The following is an 18,577-nucleotide window of genomic DNA, read 5'->3' as shown; positions in this document are numbered from 1 at the left end:
AGTCTGCTATGGTAAAAAAAATGCCCACTTTCATCTCGAAGTGAGAGATAACAGCATCGTGGTTCAAGGCTGCAAATGACCAGATATGCCTTCTCCTCTGTGCTAACGCCAAAGGGGACGTTCATAGCGTTTCATAGCGTCATAGCGATTTTTTTTTTTCATAGCGTCATAGCGTCATAGCGTTCATAGCATCATAGCGTTCATAGCGTCATATCGTTCATAGCGTTCATAGCGGTCATAGCGTTCATAGCGTTTCATAGCGTCATAGCGATTTTTTTTTTTTCATAGCGTCATAGCGTCATAGCGTTCATAGCGTCATATCGTTCATAGCTTCATAGCGTCATAGCGTTTCATAGCGATTTTTTTTTTCATAGCGTCATAGCGTAATAGCGTCATAGCGTTCATAGCGTCATAGCGTTCATAGCGTCATATCGTTCATAGCGTCATCACGTGATCGCTCTGAGCGAATCAGCGCCCACCTGCTCTGATTCCGTTGATTCTGTGCGCTGAAATGCGCTGAGGTAAATATGAATAAAAAATGTGGATCGTCAAATATTTTGAGTTCGGCCATGTTCGTCCCAGGCTCAATGGCCATGTCTATGCCAAATATCAAGCACGTAAGCCTCTCCGTTTAGGAGTCTATCGGTAACATTACACACACACACACACACAAACTGTGTTATATATATATATATATATATATATATATATATATATATATATATATTGTTGCGGATTTGAGAATCCTGCACTTGGTGTAATTATTGTAAATACCACCCTCTGTAAATAATAGTAATTCTTTGTAAATACCTCCATCAATTTGTGTAAAGATCAAAGGTCGTCCTTTTAGTTAGTCCATCGCACACACGTAGAGAACCATAGAACCTCTCTATAGTTATTTCTTTATTATGTGTATTCGTTTAAGGCTCTGTTTTCCACTAGTTGACTCTGCATTGCACCAAATGAAATAAGATAGGTCCCCTTCAAGGATTGCATTTCCCAGCCAAACTCTCCCTCTCTGTGCAAAACCGCTTGACAAGCGTGGGGTGCGCCCTCTCAACTGGCCCTGGTTTGGAAGCGGCGTTCGCTGCCATGGTGAATATGTGCTCCGTGCTCTGTTTGGACAAGAAGGGCGGGGTCGCCGAGAAGAGACAAGCCATGGCACGCCACGGGGGCGGGGCTGTTCAGCTCCATGCCCAAGTAAGGCTACAAAGCCCGTGGCTCGCCACGGGGGGCGGGCTGTTCAGCTCCATACCCAAATAGGATAACAAGACCGTGGCATTGCCATATAAGGCCACAAAACAGAGCACGGGGGCGGGACCCAAACGGCCGAGGGCGTGTCACGCCCCGCTTGAGATATGCGTGCAACAATCGCGCAAGGAGGGTACATGCTACTGGGCTGGTACGAGAGGCTGGTACGAGAAGCTGTGCATGCTGCTGAGCTGGGTTCGAGGCTGGAGCTGGGTTCGAGGTACTGGTGAGGAGAATCGTGGGTCGGAACGGAACCTCGTCAGATGAACGAACCTCCTGCCATTCCTGTCATCCCCGTGTAAGTCTGACTGTCGTCTGTTTGTCTGTGTTGTCTGGGGTTTAAGTTAAGCCTGTAGATAAGCTAGAAATTGCTCTGTGTCCTTCTGCTCCTTCCATTTTCAGTATATTACTTTGATTTCTTTTCTTCCTTTAGTCTTGTGTAAATAATAATAAATCCTGTTATTTCCTACTCTTGCCTGCTTCTTCTTCCTCGTCCGATCGTCCTTGTCTTTTCCATCGTTGAACACCTGCGGCACGATTCGGCCAACGTTTAGGATCGGGTTTAGTCCTTGTTAAATGGCTCGGACCGCGGGCTGCTAAAACCGCTCGGCAAATAACATCTTGTCCGCGGTCTCGAGCGGAGTTGCCCACCTGCCTCGTGGAGGGATTGCCGGAGGCGTACGGGAATCCCTTGACCAATCGCTTCGGGCAATCCCACCCCACAAGGGAGCGGGGTAGCTTCAGGATCGGAGACGGTCAGTGCAAATAGAAGGGGGATTAACCCCCCCCCCCCACCCCGCTAAAGGGGAGCGCAGTACTGCGTTTCCGTAACAATATACAGACTTGGCATTTAATATGGAATATTTTTTTTTTCTTGACTTGGGTTTACTTTCTTAACTCAGTATATCAATCTGGTGAGTTTCTTGTACACTTTGGTGATTTATTTGTTAAAAGAACCATGTCAATGATTGTCTGTCGCAGCAAGAAGTCAACAACAGGATTATATCACAGGTGGCGTGGCAAAATGTACGGACAGGTGTATTTGACGATTGGCTTCACAGTCGGGTATACAAGGGTTGTTGCGTTCTGTATTCGTGGAAAACAACTGCTGCACGTCTCCAAAAGTTATTGCCGCTTCCTCTGGAGATGGTCCGTCAACTCGACAATGCTGTTTGTCATGGAGTGGTGGCTTTACGAAATTACAGCATGAAAGAGCGTGCTATTGCTCGGCAGTATGGCATCACTCAAGGTCAGGTGTCAAAGATCCTGAAACGAAATGCTCAGAGGGGAGTCCCTACTCCAATACCGAGGCCAGGACGTCCCCGCAGAACCACAAGGAGGGATGATCGCCAGCTGCACCGGTTAGTCCGCAATGGCCGTACCAAGTCAGATAATCGGCTTAGGGCTGAGTGGCAGCAACTGACAAATGTGCCTGCATCCAGAAGGCTAGTCAACCAACGACTGGTTCAAGCAGGCTATCGTGCCAGGCGTCCCCTGAGAAAGCCACGCCTGACCAGACAACACCGCCAGCACCGATTGCAGTGGGCCAGAGAGCACCGTCAATGGCAGCCAGGACACTGGAATCATGTGATCTTCAGTGACGAGTCTAGATTTCTGGTCTATCGTCAAGATGGCCGCGTCCGAGTGTGCAGACAAGTGCATGAAGCCTACAACAAAGATTGTATAGTGTCAAGAGTCCAAGCTGGAGGTGCTGGGGTGACCGTTTGGGCTGCTTTTCATGCAGGGGGCAAAACTGACCTGGTTGTTCTGAATGGAAACCTGAACCAGTTCAAGTACAGGGCCATTCTGGAAGAAACATTGCTTCCATTTGCTCGTGCAGCCTTTCGAGGAAACTTTGTCTTCCAAGATGACAATGCATGGCCTCATCGTGCTCGCATGATCCAACACTTTCTTGCTGACCGTGGTGTCGAGCATATGGAGTGGCCTGCCACGTCCCCGGATATGAATCCGATAGAGAACTTGTGGGCAGAATTAACGCATCAAATCGACCACTTGGACCAGCAGCCGACCTCTGTGCGTGAATTGCAGCAGACTATTGTCACTGCATGGCAAGCGATTCCTGTCCCAACCTTGGCAAATCTCGTGAACAGCATGCCTAAACGTGTACGTGCTCTCCTGAATGCTCTTGGGGGTTACACGAAGTACTGAACTGTAATTTTACTATCGGTAATCCCAGTCATAATTTAACTTTTGTTTTTGTTCAAAAAATATTTGGCTAATGTGCAAAATAAAGAGATACTTCTGGAAAACGCACAGAAGTTTAACACAGTACTGTCCGTGAATTGAGTTCGATATCAGTTTACATCACTTTCAAGGATCAATTTATTTGTTTCGAAATGTCAAATGTGGTTTTTGTTTCTTTTAAAGGTCACATTAACAAAATCTAGAATAATTTCAACATAATTCCAATGAACTTTTGGTTCTAAGACATCTTGAAAAGTAAGTTCACCCCCACAAAAAAATATTCCATATTAAATGCCAAGTCTGTATATATATATATATATATATACATATATATATATATATATATATATATATATATATATATATATATATATATATATATATATATATATACATATATATATATACACATATATAAATTGTTACAAAAATTGTTACAGCATCGGATTTGGACCAGGGTTCTGGTCCCAAGCCTGACTACCAATGTTACAGTGGTCATAGCGGCCAAACAGTCAAAACATTCCAAACTAGATTAACGGCCTTGCTTTGCCGATACCGGGTTCAATTGGAATGCCGGGCGGTCGATCATTGACGCGTCAGACACCTTGCCTTGCTGGGGTCCTGGAGTCCTAATGCAAGATATTGCCCGAGTGAATGTTCTTTAGCAGATGAGGAGGTGATTTTAATAATGAGCGTTAAGCCCTCCAAAATCTGAAGATCCTCCAAAAGGATTTATACCCGAATTGGCTATTCAAAATCAGTAACCACCACTATCTGAATAACTCAAAAGAGACCCAGTGAATTTAAAATCCTTATTATAATTCATGGACCAGTGTTTGTTTGTTTGTGTGTTTGTCATGGTGAAAATTGAAATTTTGGTCATATGTTGGTTTGTCTCATTTGTATATTTGTTTGTATGTTTGTCTGTGAGTGCAATAACTCGTGAATGCTTTCAGCTGTCTTCATCAAACTTTGCCAGAGGATTCTGAAGGAAAAAAGTGAAGATAAGATGTCAATGTTTTTTGACTATATGGGTCAACGGTCAAGGTTCTCTCGTTTGTCCGGGCGATATCTCAGCCATCCTTTGAACAAGGAAGCTGAAGTTTGGCCACAATAGTGAGCATGTGCTTTTGCAAAAACTGTATCTTTTATTCATCAATTAATTTATTAATTACTTAATTATTATCGATTTATTAAGTACTTCTTTTTTTTTTCTCATCTTGGCGATATCTCAGGCACTTTTTGAGCTAGGAAGCTGATATTTGGATACGACAGTGACCAAGTGATTTCACTATAAAGGGGTTAATTTATTTATTGATTAATCATTTAATCGATTAATTATTAAATATTTCGATTAATTACCTAATTAAGTAATTTTCAAAAAGTTACAGATTCGGATGAAACAGTGGTGGTTTAGGCATGCTATTAGCCAATTGATTAAGAAATTAATTATTTTATGATTATTATTTATTTCTTTTAATTACACAATTAATCAATCAATTTATCAATTCTCTCGATTTTCATCATACCTGTCAGTCTACTGCCAGACACCTTTTTGTCTGTTTTTATGTCTGCCTGTGAACAGGATATCTCAAAAAGGTTTGGACAGATTCAGACGAAATTTGGTGGAGAGGTTGCGTAAGTGATACAGACGAAATTATTAGACTTTGGTGAAGATCCAAATCCGAATCTGGATCCTACAATTTTTAAACTATTTCCTCACGATTGAGAGATAGGGCAAAAAACGATATACAGCATGATATCTCAAAATGTTGTGCTTGTATTTGGATGAAACTTAGTGGATAGTTTGGGTGTGTGACAAGGAAGACCTGATTAAATTTTGGTGAAGATTCGAACGGATCAGAAATTTTTAAAAGCGATTCTTCACCATTGAGAGATAGTGCTAAAACCGATATATAGCACGATATCAAAAAGTTGTGCTTGTATTTGGATGAAACTTAGTGGATAGTTTGGGTGTGTGACAAGGAAGACCTGATTAAATTTTGGTGAAGATTCGAATCCGGATCCGGATCAGAAATTTTTAAAAGCGATTCTTCACCATTGAGAGATAGTGCTAAAACCGATATATAGCACGATATCAAAAAGTTGTGGACGGATTCGGATGAAACTTGGTGGACTGGTTAGGTGTGTGACAAGGATGAATAAATTTGATTTTGGTGAAGATCCAAATCTGGATCCGGATACAAGAGTTTTAAAAATCGTAAGTGATTCTTCACCATTGAGTGATATGGCCAAAAACGATAAATAACATGATATTTCAAAAAGTTGTGGATGACTTATGACAAACCTTGGGGGATAAGGTTGGGTAGGTGACAAGAACAAGCAGATTCGATTTTGGTTTACGTCCGAATCCAGATCTGGCCTATTAGTGGGATACAAAACGTCAAATGTTCACCTTACTGGAGGTATACTCTCTACTGAATGCTGTTCTAGTTTAGAATGTTTACTTTTGTTATTTGTTTCATTTCTGCATCTTCACCAGTTGTCCCTTCCACCTATGTGATTGAGAGTCTGCGGCTGCATCCATCCTGTTCACCTACCCTCACACCCAACCACCTTCCTCTCATTCTTTCCCATGTCTGCTATTCCTCCAAGTCCCCCTCTATTTTGTCCCTCTATCCTGGTGTTGTTATCGTCCCCCCTCCCGCCCCATGTTTCGACTCGTTTCCTTCTGTTAGGTCCTGATCGATTCCATGTTCTAACTCTTCGATGAGTCTCGACTGTGTGAACAAAAATAAATCCAAATACATTTGAAAAACGACCTGCAACAACATCGTTCTACAAACCAGGAAATGACAGCACAAACCTGATCATGTGCTGGGGCATACTTGTTCACCATTCTCATCTGTAAAACAAGGATATTGGATATTATAAACATTGTGTATTCAATTTTATCTTTTAAGAACATTAACTAGCAGAAAAGAAAATGTACAAACATATATGGTGAACCTTCTATGCACATGCATTATATAGTGTGATAATGAAACCTGTGAATGAATATGAATGAATGATCGTTTTAAGGCCATTTCCCCTGCTAGAGCGGGGGTAGCCTTGCGGGCCCCATGACAATCATCATGGCTCCCTGTTTCAGGCAATGTTTTTATGGCCGGATGCCCTTCCTGACACCAACCCTTAGTCGCCTCTTACGATGCGCAGGGTTACGGTGTACCTATTTTCAAACCTGTAGCCCTACAAAAAAAAAGGTAATTGACTGTTGTTTTCAAAACTATTATTCACTCGTTGTTTCCAATTCAAACGATTTCACTGAACATTCAATCCTATTTTAAGTTTTACGTTTATTTATATAAGGCCATGGACCTCATTACCCATCATACAAAACTCTAAGCTTGTTGTGTGTACAATGAAAACCTGAAAAGAAAACAGAGGAAGAGAAAATAAACAGAAGAGGGGAGAAACAGAGGAGTACAGGAGTAGGGTGGGGTGGAGATGGACAAAGGTCAGAAGGAAACAAAGTAGAAAAATAAAACTTTCTAACACTAAGTCGTAATTCGGTTAATGTCATAATGTCATATGTGTGGCCTGGCAGGATATATTGGATGTGTGTGCACTCGCCTTTCAACAATCTCAAACAATGGATGGAATCAACGGACCATTGATTGAGGTGTGCTAACTGCCGAAGGAAGCAATGGCTGTTAACCATTTCTAGGAGCAAAACAGGGCTGATCAGCACAGCTTAATGCGCATTTGAGCTGTCTGTAGCCTGGGTTTGAAGTTCAATCCGGCTCTTTTGTCCATTTTGACCTGTCATCCTGGTGTTTCACATGCAGGTTGAGGCATCAATGTGTGCAATGTCCCTCAGATGGACGTTAAACTGAGTGTCTCGTCTGCTAGCATTTGTTGGTGGATGTTAAACATCCTATGGTGTCCTTAGCGAAGACTAGGTGTGTTATCGCCGACACCCTGAACAAATCACAAATTCCTGAAACGTTTAGTCGAGTATCCTGTGACGAAATGGTGATATGTCCAAGATCAGATCTAAACTCAAAATGTAGTTTCTTGACTTGTCGTGAATGCTCTGACACTCTGTCAGGAGTAATAGGCCTCCTCTCTTTAACGATGATGCCCATCAGCTCTTTTGTCTATTTTGATATTTTCCAACTTTCACTCAGAATATACTGATCAAATCATGTTTGTTGTAATACTTTTTTGATATAATCTAAGCATGCGCACTGCGTAGATTAAGCATGTGTTGAGTGAAGAAATAGTTGAGACATGGCTGTCCATAGTGAATTGGCTAGATACATGCATGACACAGCTCTATTCAGCATTGCTTGTCCTTGATGTAATATATATATATATATATATATATATATATATATATATATATATATATATATATATATATATATATATATATAAATAGCAGTTGCTCCATATATGAGACAATGAATAAAAAAACTAGATATCTGCGACCACAAAGTGATCGCCAAGGGTAAGCCTACCGTGGCATCCGTGATCCAATGATGGCCCTATTTTGTTCGGACTGTCATATGACCTTGACCTTCAACATTTAGAGATAGAGTTTAAATTAAGAAAATGTTTCCGCGTCTACCTTCTGTCCAAAAAACTCAACGTCATGAAAATGGGAAGAAAATTATTCAAGTTATAATGAAAAAGGTGTGTTTTGTTAATTAGATCGCAAATTGAAACTAGAACGGCACTCTTCGAAATTACATCGATCGATATACCTCCGCCCACATTATTACAACATTATACATACTTACATCCCTTTGGCTGTTCTCAAGTATGACATTTTTACCTGACATGACCTTTGAAGTATAAATCTAATCAGTTCATGTTTTCATCATAGTGCATACTTATACCAAGTTTGGTCAAAATCCCATCACTGGTTTACAAGTTAGTGCAGTAACAGAATTTTTACCTAACATGACCTCTGACCTTTAACTTATTGACCCCATAATCTAATCAGTTCATCTTTACATCATTATACATACATGTACCAAGTTTGACTTGGATCCCTTCAGCCTATCAAGTTACAAGCCTATTACAGACTCTGACCTTGAACCTTTGACCTATTGATCCCAAAATTCAATCAGTTAATCATTGCGTCATTTTACATACTTGTACCAACTTCAATCAAAATCCCACCACTGGTTCAGAAGTTATCGCAGTAACAGGATTTTTACCTAACATGACCTCTGACCTTTAACCTAGTGACCCCTAACTCTACTCAGTTCATCTTTAAATTGTTGTACATACCTGTACCAAGTTTGACTTCGATCCCTTCAACCGTTCTCAAGTTATCGCGGTGATAAAAACCTACTACTGACGCACGGACAAACGGATGCATGGACAGCAGGACGGACAACCCGAAAAGATAATGCCTCTGGCAACTTCGTCGGCAGAGACAGAAAAAGCGTAGGACAAGGCCCTCCTTCAGTGCAGGTAAACTTCAGTGCAGGTAAACTTCAGTGCTGGATGCAATAACATTTTGGAAGGCAAAGCGGTCTTTGAGATTCCGCATTGGAAAAATTGAGCGATGACAAAAAACATATTCTTTTGAGACCTTTAACTCGGAGCAGGTGTGATATAAATTATAAAGTAAGCATAAATGCACCTTACTCGAGGCTATCTAGTGATGGGAATTTTGTTCCGATCGGACAAGCCTTGGTTGAGTTATGGTAAAATATCTTTACGAGTAAAATCTATAAGGTAATGACCCTAAAATTATGTCAAGGTCAAAAAAATTATGTCTCACATACTTTGCATTTCCTTTATTAATGCAAAGTTTCATTCTGAAAACCCCAGCAGGCTCCGAGATGCAGCTCGGACATTGGCAGAAAAAGGGGGTGGGGAACCTAAATAGTGCTTTAATACTTCTAGGGGTCTAAGAAACACTGTGGTGCCATTAAAGGTTGGGGGCACCATTTGTAGAATCAAACCCTACAATGGGAATAAGCCTCCCCCTATCCTATTGGGGGAGACTTAATCATCTATCTATAATTCCAGTAATCTCTGTCTGTCTGTCTGTACGTCTGTACGTTTGTTTGTTTGTCTGTGACCGCTGTTTCTCGACAACTACCGGTCCGATATACTTGAAACTTGCCAGGTATATTGCTGGGGACCCGAGGATGTGCCTTTTCAAGGTTTCATATTAATCGGACAATTACTTACCGAGCTATGTCCAAAAAACGATTCAACCAATCAGAGAGCAGCGAACGATCGCGTGTGCCGAACGTGGCGGGCACACTCTGCCTCGGATGGCACATTTGAGAGCGTATTCATTTATTTCACGTTTGCAAACTATGTTGGCGTTAAACTATGTTTTACAACTAATAAAAACGAATTTGCGATTCATTCGCTTTCCTGCGCGTTTGTGTACGCGATGGCGATTTCTTTACCAAACTCCGGAAGCCGTTCGCTTTGGACCGAACCATTTCATGTAAATAGAGGGGGGGGATTGTCACCACTCGCAAGCCGTTCGCTTTGGATCAAACCATTTCATGTAAATAGAGGGGGGGGATATAATTTTAGATATATATATAGTACGGGCATGCCCTAGTATAAACAATAAGACTAGCAATAATGCTTATATTGCAGAGAGCAATTGGTGTTGCTGTAATTCCTATTTACCAACAATTTGCAATTTAATTCAATCACAATGGCTCAGACAGGTGAGAGAGCATCTGATTTGGGAGCAAAAAGGAAATTTTGATTAAACAAACAAATTTGTGATTACTGCAGATAATGCTGATGTTTTGTATTCCTTTTATAAGTACAATGCCTGTGTCACACACACACACACACACACACACACACACACACACACACACACACACACACACACACACACACACACACACACACACACACACACACACACACACACACACACACACACACACACACACACACACACACACACACACACACACACACACAATGAATGCCCTCCAGTATCCCATTTCCCGAGGGTTTAATTAATCTTATGGCTAAGAAAAAACATTAATGCTGCAAATTAGAAATCGTCCTTTCAGCTTGCATTTCAACCTGGCAATTTAAATTTAAACAGATTTTTTTGAACAAAAGAAAGAAAATCTTTATAAATGTTAAAGTGAAGGATATTGCATGGAAAGATTATTTTGTACGCAAAGTCGAGGCTCGTGGAAGAGCTAGAACAGAACAGAATAGAAAGAGCACAATGGAAAGCAGGGAAAGACATCAACAGCAGGATAGAGGGTCACTTGGAGAAAGAGGTAAAGGGAACAATGGAAGCCAAAGAGGGGGTGGATAGAGGAGGAACCAGCGGAGGACGATCTGGATACAATGTCGATCACAGCAATAAAGGGCTAAAAGTAGAGGAGGGTGAAAATGGGGATGAAACAGAAATGGAACAAAGAACGAAAAAGGGGATGAGGGAGAGATGTTAAAACACAATACCCTTGAAAGGAAGGGGTATACTTAGAGGGTTAGTGAGGAGAGGAAATATCATGTGTATGGGTGAGGGATGACCTGCGGTAGTGGTGAACAGTCATCTTGAATCAAGGGAGAGAAAAAAACATTTGTACCTGATTTTTGAATACAAGAACGTTTGAATATCATTGCATAAACTTATCATCTACATCTACTACATCTACTACTACTACAGCTACTACTACTACTACTACTACTACTACTACTACTACTACGACTACTCCAATTATTCCCACATTCTTGTGGGGTGTCGTTCACGAACTGGCTGGCCAGGCTCAACTAAAAATGTGGATTGTGCCGAAATTTGTATTGTCTACTGGAGACAACTAGTCTACTATTTATGAAAGACAGCGTAGGATCTTTAAAGTCCACCAACAACATAGTGCTGGCAGACGAGACACCCAAATTAATATTCTCAAGATGGACGACACAAATTCACACAGCACCCTGTATATCCACAAAAATATTAACTTCCTGTTAAATTGTGGGTTTTTTCAAATTTCAATCTACAGGGTGTTCCAAAAAGACCTGGGCAACTTTGGTTGTTAATATACGAGTATTTAGAACAATAAATGACATAACAATACCCTTTCATTTATGATACAGAAACTCAAAGTTTTGTGGACACCATCAATACACTTCAATGTGAGCTCCATTTGTCGCGCACAGGACATCAAGGTGGTACACAAGTTCTCGCCATGTTCGGCTCAATCTGTTTGCGTCCACCAGTGTGCATGCAGCTGTGATTCAAGAACGAAGATCCTGCAGGTTTGCCAACTTGGTGTTGTAGACAACATATTTGAGGGGGGTTATGTCTGGTGATCGTAGGAGCCAGACAGTTGGTCTTTCTCAGCCAATCCAGCGACCTGAAAATTTTTCATTCAGGACTGCTCAGACGACTATAAGGCCGGATGAGGGGGAGCGCAGTCCTGTTGAAAAAGGATATCGGGTTGCAGATCTTCAATCTTTTTGAATCCTTCCAACATGGCGAATCCTTCCAACATGTTCCTGTAAATTGTTGAGGTCACTGTATCCTCTGCAAAGAAAAACGTACCTGCCAAGCAGTCATGGAGAAGGCCACACCACACATTGACCTTTGGACTGTCGCATGCATGTTAAATGACCACATCGGGGTTTTCTGTGCCCCAGATGCTCACATTGTGCTGGTTGACCTCCCCCGATTCATGTAAAACAAGCTTTGTCTGTGAACATGACCTTTTTCAGGTAATCTTCATCATTTTCTCTGCGACTGAGCATTTCCAAGGCAAACGCTTTGTGTTTGGGTCCGTCATTTGGTTTGAGTTCCTGCAGAATCTGCACCTCATAGACATAAAGCTTCAGCCTTTTATGCAAAATCCTGTGTACAGTGGTGGTTGGTAGTCCCAGTTCTCTGGATGCGTGTCGGATTGATTTTCTGGGACTTTGTTGAAATGATTCACGCACTCGTTCAACATCTGATGCACTTGTGCTTGGTCGACGGTACTTTTCTGTTTCTGACAACTTCCAGTCTCCTTAAACCTCTTGTACCACTTTCTCATACAAGTCCACAATGGTGGATTCCTTCCATACCTTGTACGGAAATGACGCTGAACTTGCGTGTCGGATATCGTCTCGATGAACCATTCGATGCACTGAGATATCTCTTGTGGAGTCTCAATTTTTATTTCACATTAAACTACCAGATCTGAATATAAGAAAACTGAGTTTCTGTTTCATATAAAGCATTCAATCGGGTTCCACATGAAGTAGTGACATGGGCATTGAGGAAGTTAAGAGTGGAGGAATGGTTGATCAGAGTAGTGATGGCAATGCACAAAAGAGCGCGCACAGCTGTAAGGACGAAGGACGGGAACAGTGGTGAGTTTGAGGTGAAGGTGGGAGTGCATCAGGGGTCGGTACTAAGTCCACTACTATTTGTAGCTGTGATGGAGGTGCTGGCTCGGAACGTAAAGGAGGGTTTACCATGGGAGTTGTTGTATGCAGATGATCTGGTGTTGATTGCAGAAAGTATGGATGGACTGAAGGAGAAGATGAACAAGTGGAAGGAATGTATGGAGACAAAAGGTCTGAAGGTGAATATCGGAAAAACGAAGGTGATGGCAAGTGGTAAAGCATGTGGTGAGGTGGAAAGAACTGGGAGGTGGCCATGTGCGGTGTGCAGGAAGGGTGTCGGAGTGAACTCCATTCAATGTACAATGTGCGCTGAGTGGGTTCATCAAAAATGTAGTGGTTTGAGAGGGTCATTAACCAGTGTGGCAGCTACATTCAAGTGTAAGGTGTGCACAGAGGGAGCTGCAGATGGGGGAAATGTTGAGTTGGATCTTGGAGACGGTGTGAAGTTGGAAGGTGTGAAAACATTTTGTTACCGAGGAGACATGCTGAATGGAGAAGGTGGATCAGACTCGGCAACGGTTGCTCGAGTGAGATGTGCATGGAAGAAGTTTTGGGAACTGAGTGGCGTGCTGACGAGGAGGGGAGTGTCGTTGAAGCTGAAGGGAAAGGTGTATGCTACATGTGTGAGAAGTGTTATGATTTATGGGAGCGAGACATGGGTAATGAACGTAGAGCAGCAATAAAGGCTGGAAAGTGTGGAAATGCGAATGGTTCGAATGTGCGGAGTATCGTTGAGAGAGAGGAAGACAAATGATGAATTGCGAAAGATGATGGAAATAGAGCCTGAGATGGATGCTGTGAAGAGAAACAGTTTGAGATGGTTTGGTCATGTGTTGAGGAAGGATGAAAGCGACTGGTTGAGAAGAGTGATGGAAATGAATGTAGAAGGAAGTAGAGGATGGGGAAGACCGAGAAAGACTTGGCTAAAGATGGTCGAAGAAGAAATGCAGGCAAGGGGGTTGACAAGGGGAGATGCAGAAAATAGGGCAAAATGGAGAAGATTGTCATGGGGACCGCAAGGCTAACCCCCGCTCTTGCAGGGAAAATGGCCTTAAAATGCCTGTTGTTGTTTGTTGTATAAAACAAAGGGTATCATTTTGTCATTTGTGGTACTAAATATATTAATGACTAAATTTGTCCAGGTCCTTTTAGAACAGGATGTACTAAAACATCCCAGCAATCTTTGTTGGTCACATCACGTGAATTGCAAATGTAGTGCTCTCTTTTAATTATGCATCAACATGTGACAATTAACTCCTTAATGTAACACTATATTATGAACTTGCGTCAGATTGGGAGTGTGGTGTTCTTATGGTAAGCATGCCAATCTTCGCAGTGTTTTCTACATGTCTGCTGTTGAGATGACATATACTGCACTATACTCTTTATAAAGCGTTGGTGCTGCTGAAGCAGTTTCTTGGTGCGACTTATGTTCGGTGGTTTGCCATTGCCTTCCCAGCAGTCGGTCAGGGCAAGAATTTGTGATTTGTTCATGGTACCGGCGATAACTCACCTACACTTCGGGAAGGGACACCATGGGATCCTTCACGCCCGCCTACTTATGCTGACAGACGGGATGCATAGTTTAACGTCCATGCGAGGGATAGGACTCACATTGATGAGTCATCCTGTCTGTGAAACACCCGGACAGCAGTTTATAACTGGCCCGACATATAACCGAGATATAATATCTCTTCAGAATCATTGGAATCTCCCGCGATGAAGCTAACTCCGAGGGCCTTTCACTCACTCACCGCAGGCAGGTTGGTGGTCTTTCCGTCTTCTACCGACTCCTCTCCGGCCTTGCTCCTCCAGCTCTCTCTGTGCTCTGTCCCCCTAATATTCCTACAGGGCGCACAAGATCTGCCAGCAACCCTCTTATGGTTAAACTGCCAAAATCAAGACTCTCTGCTCACCTTCACTCCTTCATTCCTCTTTTCTCCCGCCTCTGGAACAAACTCCCTCACTCCCTTCAATCCCACTCCTCCCTCCAGGTCTTTAAAACAGCTGTTCACCACCATCTCTTATCTTCCCCCTTCCAAAACCTTGATCACTTCTACTCCCGTTAATTCACCCCAAATCCACTTTTTTTTTGAAATACCAACTTTTTTCTTTCGTGGAAGTTCCAGCAGTGTCCATGTGTTTTACACCTTTCCCACCCCCCTCCACTGCCCTCCCATGCCTCCTCCCCCCCCCCAAGCCCTCTCCCTCCCACGGATCCTCCGTTGTCCCTGTTCTCTGTTGTTGTACTTGTGTGCTTCCCTCTCTCTCCCCATCTTGTCTCCCGCTCCCTTTTGTGTGTTTTTGTGTCCGTTTTTTTTGTGATTGATGTCAGCTCTTACACGAGCCTCGATCTTGTATACAAAAACAAAACAAAAAAAACGCAGGCTAGCCAGCGAGATGATCTGTCTACGATAATAATACAAGCCAATATGATTTAGTGTAATTTTCCTATTTTCTTCATTTATCAATAAGCAGAGACTTACCAACCATTTCTGAACAATTATCTGCCAAACGGAACGTCTCCACAGTTATGACATGGATTATCTGGCCCAGTGGTGCGATATTGCAGGGTGCAGCCATCTTGAACCACCGTAATAGCCTGGCATAATGGATGGAATCAACAGAACGTTGATCAAAGTATGCTAACCACCAATGAGAGGATGGAGAAAAGTGTGAGATGGTGAAGGTTGACATAGGGTGGGAATGAGCCAAAAAAGCATGCGTCAGAGATGCATCTGAGATCAGGCTCCTCATGGTTTGGAGAAGGGAAGAAAGGAAAACAAAGGAGAAGGGAAGAAAAGGGAGGAGAGAGAGAAAAAATTACAAATAAATTAATAGAATTAGAACTGCACTTGGTAGAGCACATACCTCCGCCAGTATGAACAGTTTAGGTTTTGTATCCCACTGATAGGCCGGATCTGGATCCAAACCTGAACCAAAATCTGATTGGCTTGTTCTCGTCACCTAACCAACTCATCCACCTAGTTTTGTTATAATCCGTCCATAACTTTTTGAGATATCGTTTTTGGCCCCATCTCTCAATGGTGAAGAATCAAGTAATAAATTTGAAAAGATTCGTATCCGGATCTGGAATCGGATCTTAACCGAAATCTAAACAAGTCACCCTTGTCATCTACCCAACTCAATCGCCAAGTTTCGTCCGAATCCGTCCACAACGTTTTGAGATATCGTGCTATGTATCGTTTTTGGCGCTATCTCTCAATGGTGAAGAATCAGTTAATAAAATTCTAGTATCCGAATCCGGATCCTCACCAAAATCTAATAATTTCATACTTGTTACACACCCAAACTGCCCACCACATTTTTTCCCGAATCCCCCCACAACCTTTTGAGATATCCTGCTCCAAAGCTTTCAGAATCATTGGAATCTCCTGCGATGAAGTTAACTCCGAGGGCCTTTCACTCACTCACCGCAGGCAGGTTGGTGGTCGTTCTGTCTTCTACCGACTCCTCTCCGGCCTTGCTCCCCCAGCTCTCTCTGTGCTCTGTCCCCCCAATATTCCTTCAGGTCGCACAAGATCTGCCAGCAACCCTCTCATGGTTAAACTGCCAAAATCTCGGCTCTCTGCTCACCTTCACTCTTTCATTCCCCTTTTCTCCCACCTCTGGAACAAACTCCCCCACTCCCTTCAATCCCACTCCTCCCTCCAGGTCTTTAAAACAGCTGTTCACCACCATCTCTTATCTTCCCCCATCCAAAACCTTGATCTTTTCTACCCCCGCTAATTCACCCCAGATACACTTTTTTTTTCTTTTTTTTAAATTCCAACTTCTTTCCTGGAAGTCCTTGCAGTGTTCATATGTTTTATACCTCTCCCACCTCCCCCAAAGCCCTCCCCCTCCCACATTTCTCCCGTTGTCCCTGCTCTCAAATGTTGTGTTTGTGTCCTTCCCCCTCTCCTCTCTCCCCTCTCTCCCTCTCTCCCCATCTTGTCTGCCGCTCCCCTTATTTTTGGTGTTTTGTGTGTCGGTTTGACTTTTTGTGTGATTAATCTTAGCTCTTTCACGAGCCTCGATCTTGTATGCAAAAAAAAAAAGAAAAAAAAAAAAGACAGACAAACAGACATAGGTGAAAACATCACCTTCTTACACCTTCATAAAAATGTGTGGCGGAGCTAAAAAAAAAAAATAGAACAAAACAACTAAGTGTACTAATAATTATCTGTTGAATGGGGCATCTATTTTCGATGCCCTCCGCTCTCCCTTGCCAAAGCATATAAACATGATGTTGGTATAAATCCACTGACCTGGGTTTTTGTTTATAAATATCAGAACAATTTAATGTTAGGGTTAGGGTTTGGGTTAGGGTTAGGGTTAGGGTTAGGGTTAGTTTTTTTTATTAAAGAGGATTTGTCTTTATAGTGTTGCCAACTAATACCCATAATCATGCATATCTAGCTTTGGTGCACATGATGATAATTGAGATGATGGCAAGTACATTGATGTGACAAAGATGGCGGACCATGAATAATTATGGAATATCCAGTCAATTAAAGCATTTACATTTACACACAAGAGGCTCTGTATTAAGTGGGGTGGAGACTGCCTGTCAAGGATGCCCCCATTTAATTGCAGGTTGAGGAAATAATTTTTTTTGACCAACGAGTCGAATAAGAACGACATACGCTTCCCAAAGTCATTCTACACTGATGGCGTACAGAAGGTTCCACTCTGATGGGACAGGAATACGTGTCCAAAGCTTGAAAATAACTGGAATGCTAGTTTTTATGCCTCCTCCCACGAAGGTGGCCGGAGGCATTATGTTTTCGAGTTGTCCGTCTGTCTGTCAGTCCATCCATACGGGTTAAACCTAGTTTTTCTCAGCAAACACATGTCCGATCGAGACGAAACTTTCAGGGTAGGAGAAACACCCATGCAGAATGTTTTTGTGATAATTGTGATGTCATAGGTCACGTGGTATGGCAGCCATCTTGGATGAAACGCAGGTAATTAAAAAATATTTCTCGGAAACCACTGAATGGAAAAAATTGACACTTGGCACATTGTCAAGTACTCCCAATGGGGAACGAAAGCATGATAATGATGACATCATAGGTGAAGTGGTATACCAGCCAAAATTGTTTTAATCGAATGCCTTATCCCAAAAATCTGAAATTGCATGCACATGATCTATGACCCATTTGTATTGAAATATTAAATTTATGATATCATAGGTCACATGGTTTGGCAGCCATATTGGATTGAATCTAAAACCTTAAAAACATCTTCTCCCAAACCACCAAATCAATTGGCTCAAACTTTACATGTGTCATTGGCTAGGCATGGTGATTAAAAGATGATCATGAAAACATCATTGGTCACAGGTTGTGGCAGCCATATTGGATTGAAGGAAAATATTAAATTATTATATCTCTGAAACCGCTTACCCTATCGATGCTAAATTTTACAAATATCATCTAACACCATTGTTGCATACAGTTTGAAAATGACGACAATGTAGGTCACATGATTTGGCAGTCATCTTGGATAGAAAAACGAACCCTATCTGATCAACACGAAATTCAACAAACGCGATCCCATACCCATACATATGCAGAGTGTACATTTTTAAAGGTCATATGTCACTTGGTTTGGCAGCCATATTAACTTGAAAGCCGATGTTTAAAAAAAATCCCTTCTCCGAAACAGCTTCACCGATCGATGTGAAACCTGTCATGGCTGGTAAAAATGGGTTACTTGAAAACAGGTGAAGGGATTTAAATCAAAC

General features: G+C 42.1%; 1 protein-coding gene across 1 annotated transcript in view; it reads right to left on the bottom strand.

Moving 5' to 3' along the window:
- Positions 1-18,577, bottom strand: part of SNTG2 (syntrophin gamma 2) — a 278,507-nt gene that overhangs the window by 182,747 nt on the left and 77,183 nt on the right. Inside the window, exon 13 of the mRNA XM_078772595.1 lies at positions 6,284-6,322. Coding sequence (XP_078628721.1) covers positions 6,284-6,322 — 39 coding nt within the window. The remainder of the gene's footprint in view (positions 1-6,283; positions 6,323-18,577) is intronic.

The sequence above is a fragment of the Myxine glutinosa genome, chromosome 2, assembly GCF_964187855.1.
Source record: "Myxine glutinosa chromosome 2, kmMyxGlut1.1, whole genome shotgun sequence".
NCBI classification, from domain to species: Eukaryota; Metazoa; Chordata; class Myxini; order Myxiniformes; family Myxinidae; genus Myxine; species Myxine glutinosa.
Note: the sequence above shows the minus strand (reverse complement) of the source record. Positions and strands in the feature narration are given on the sequence as shown.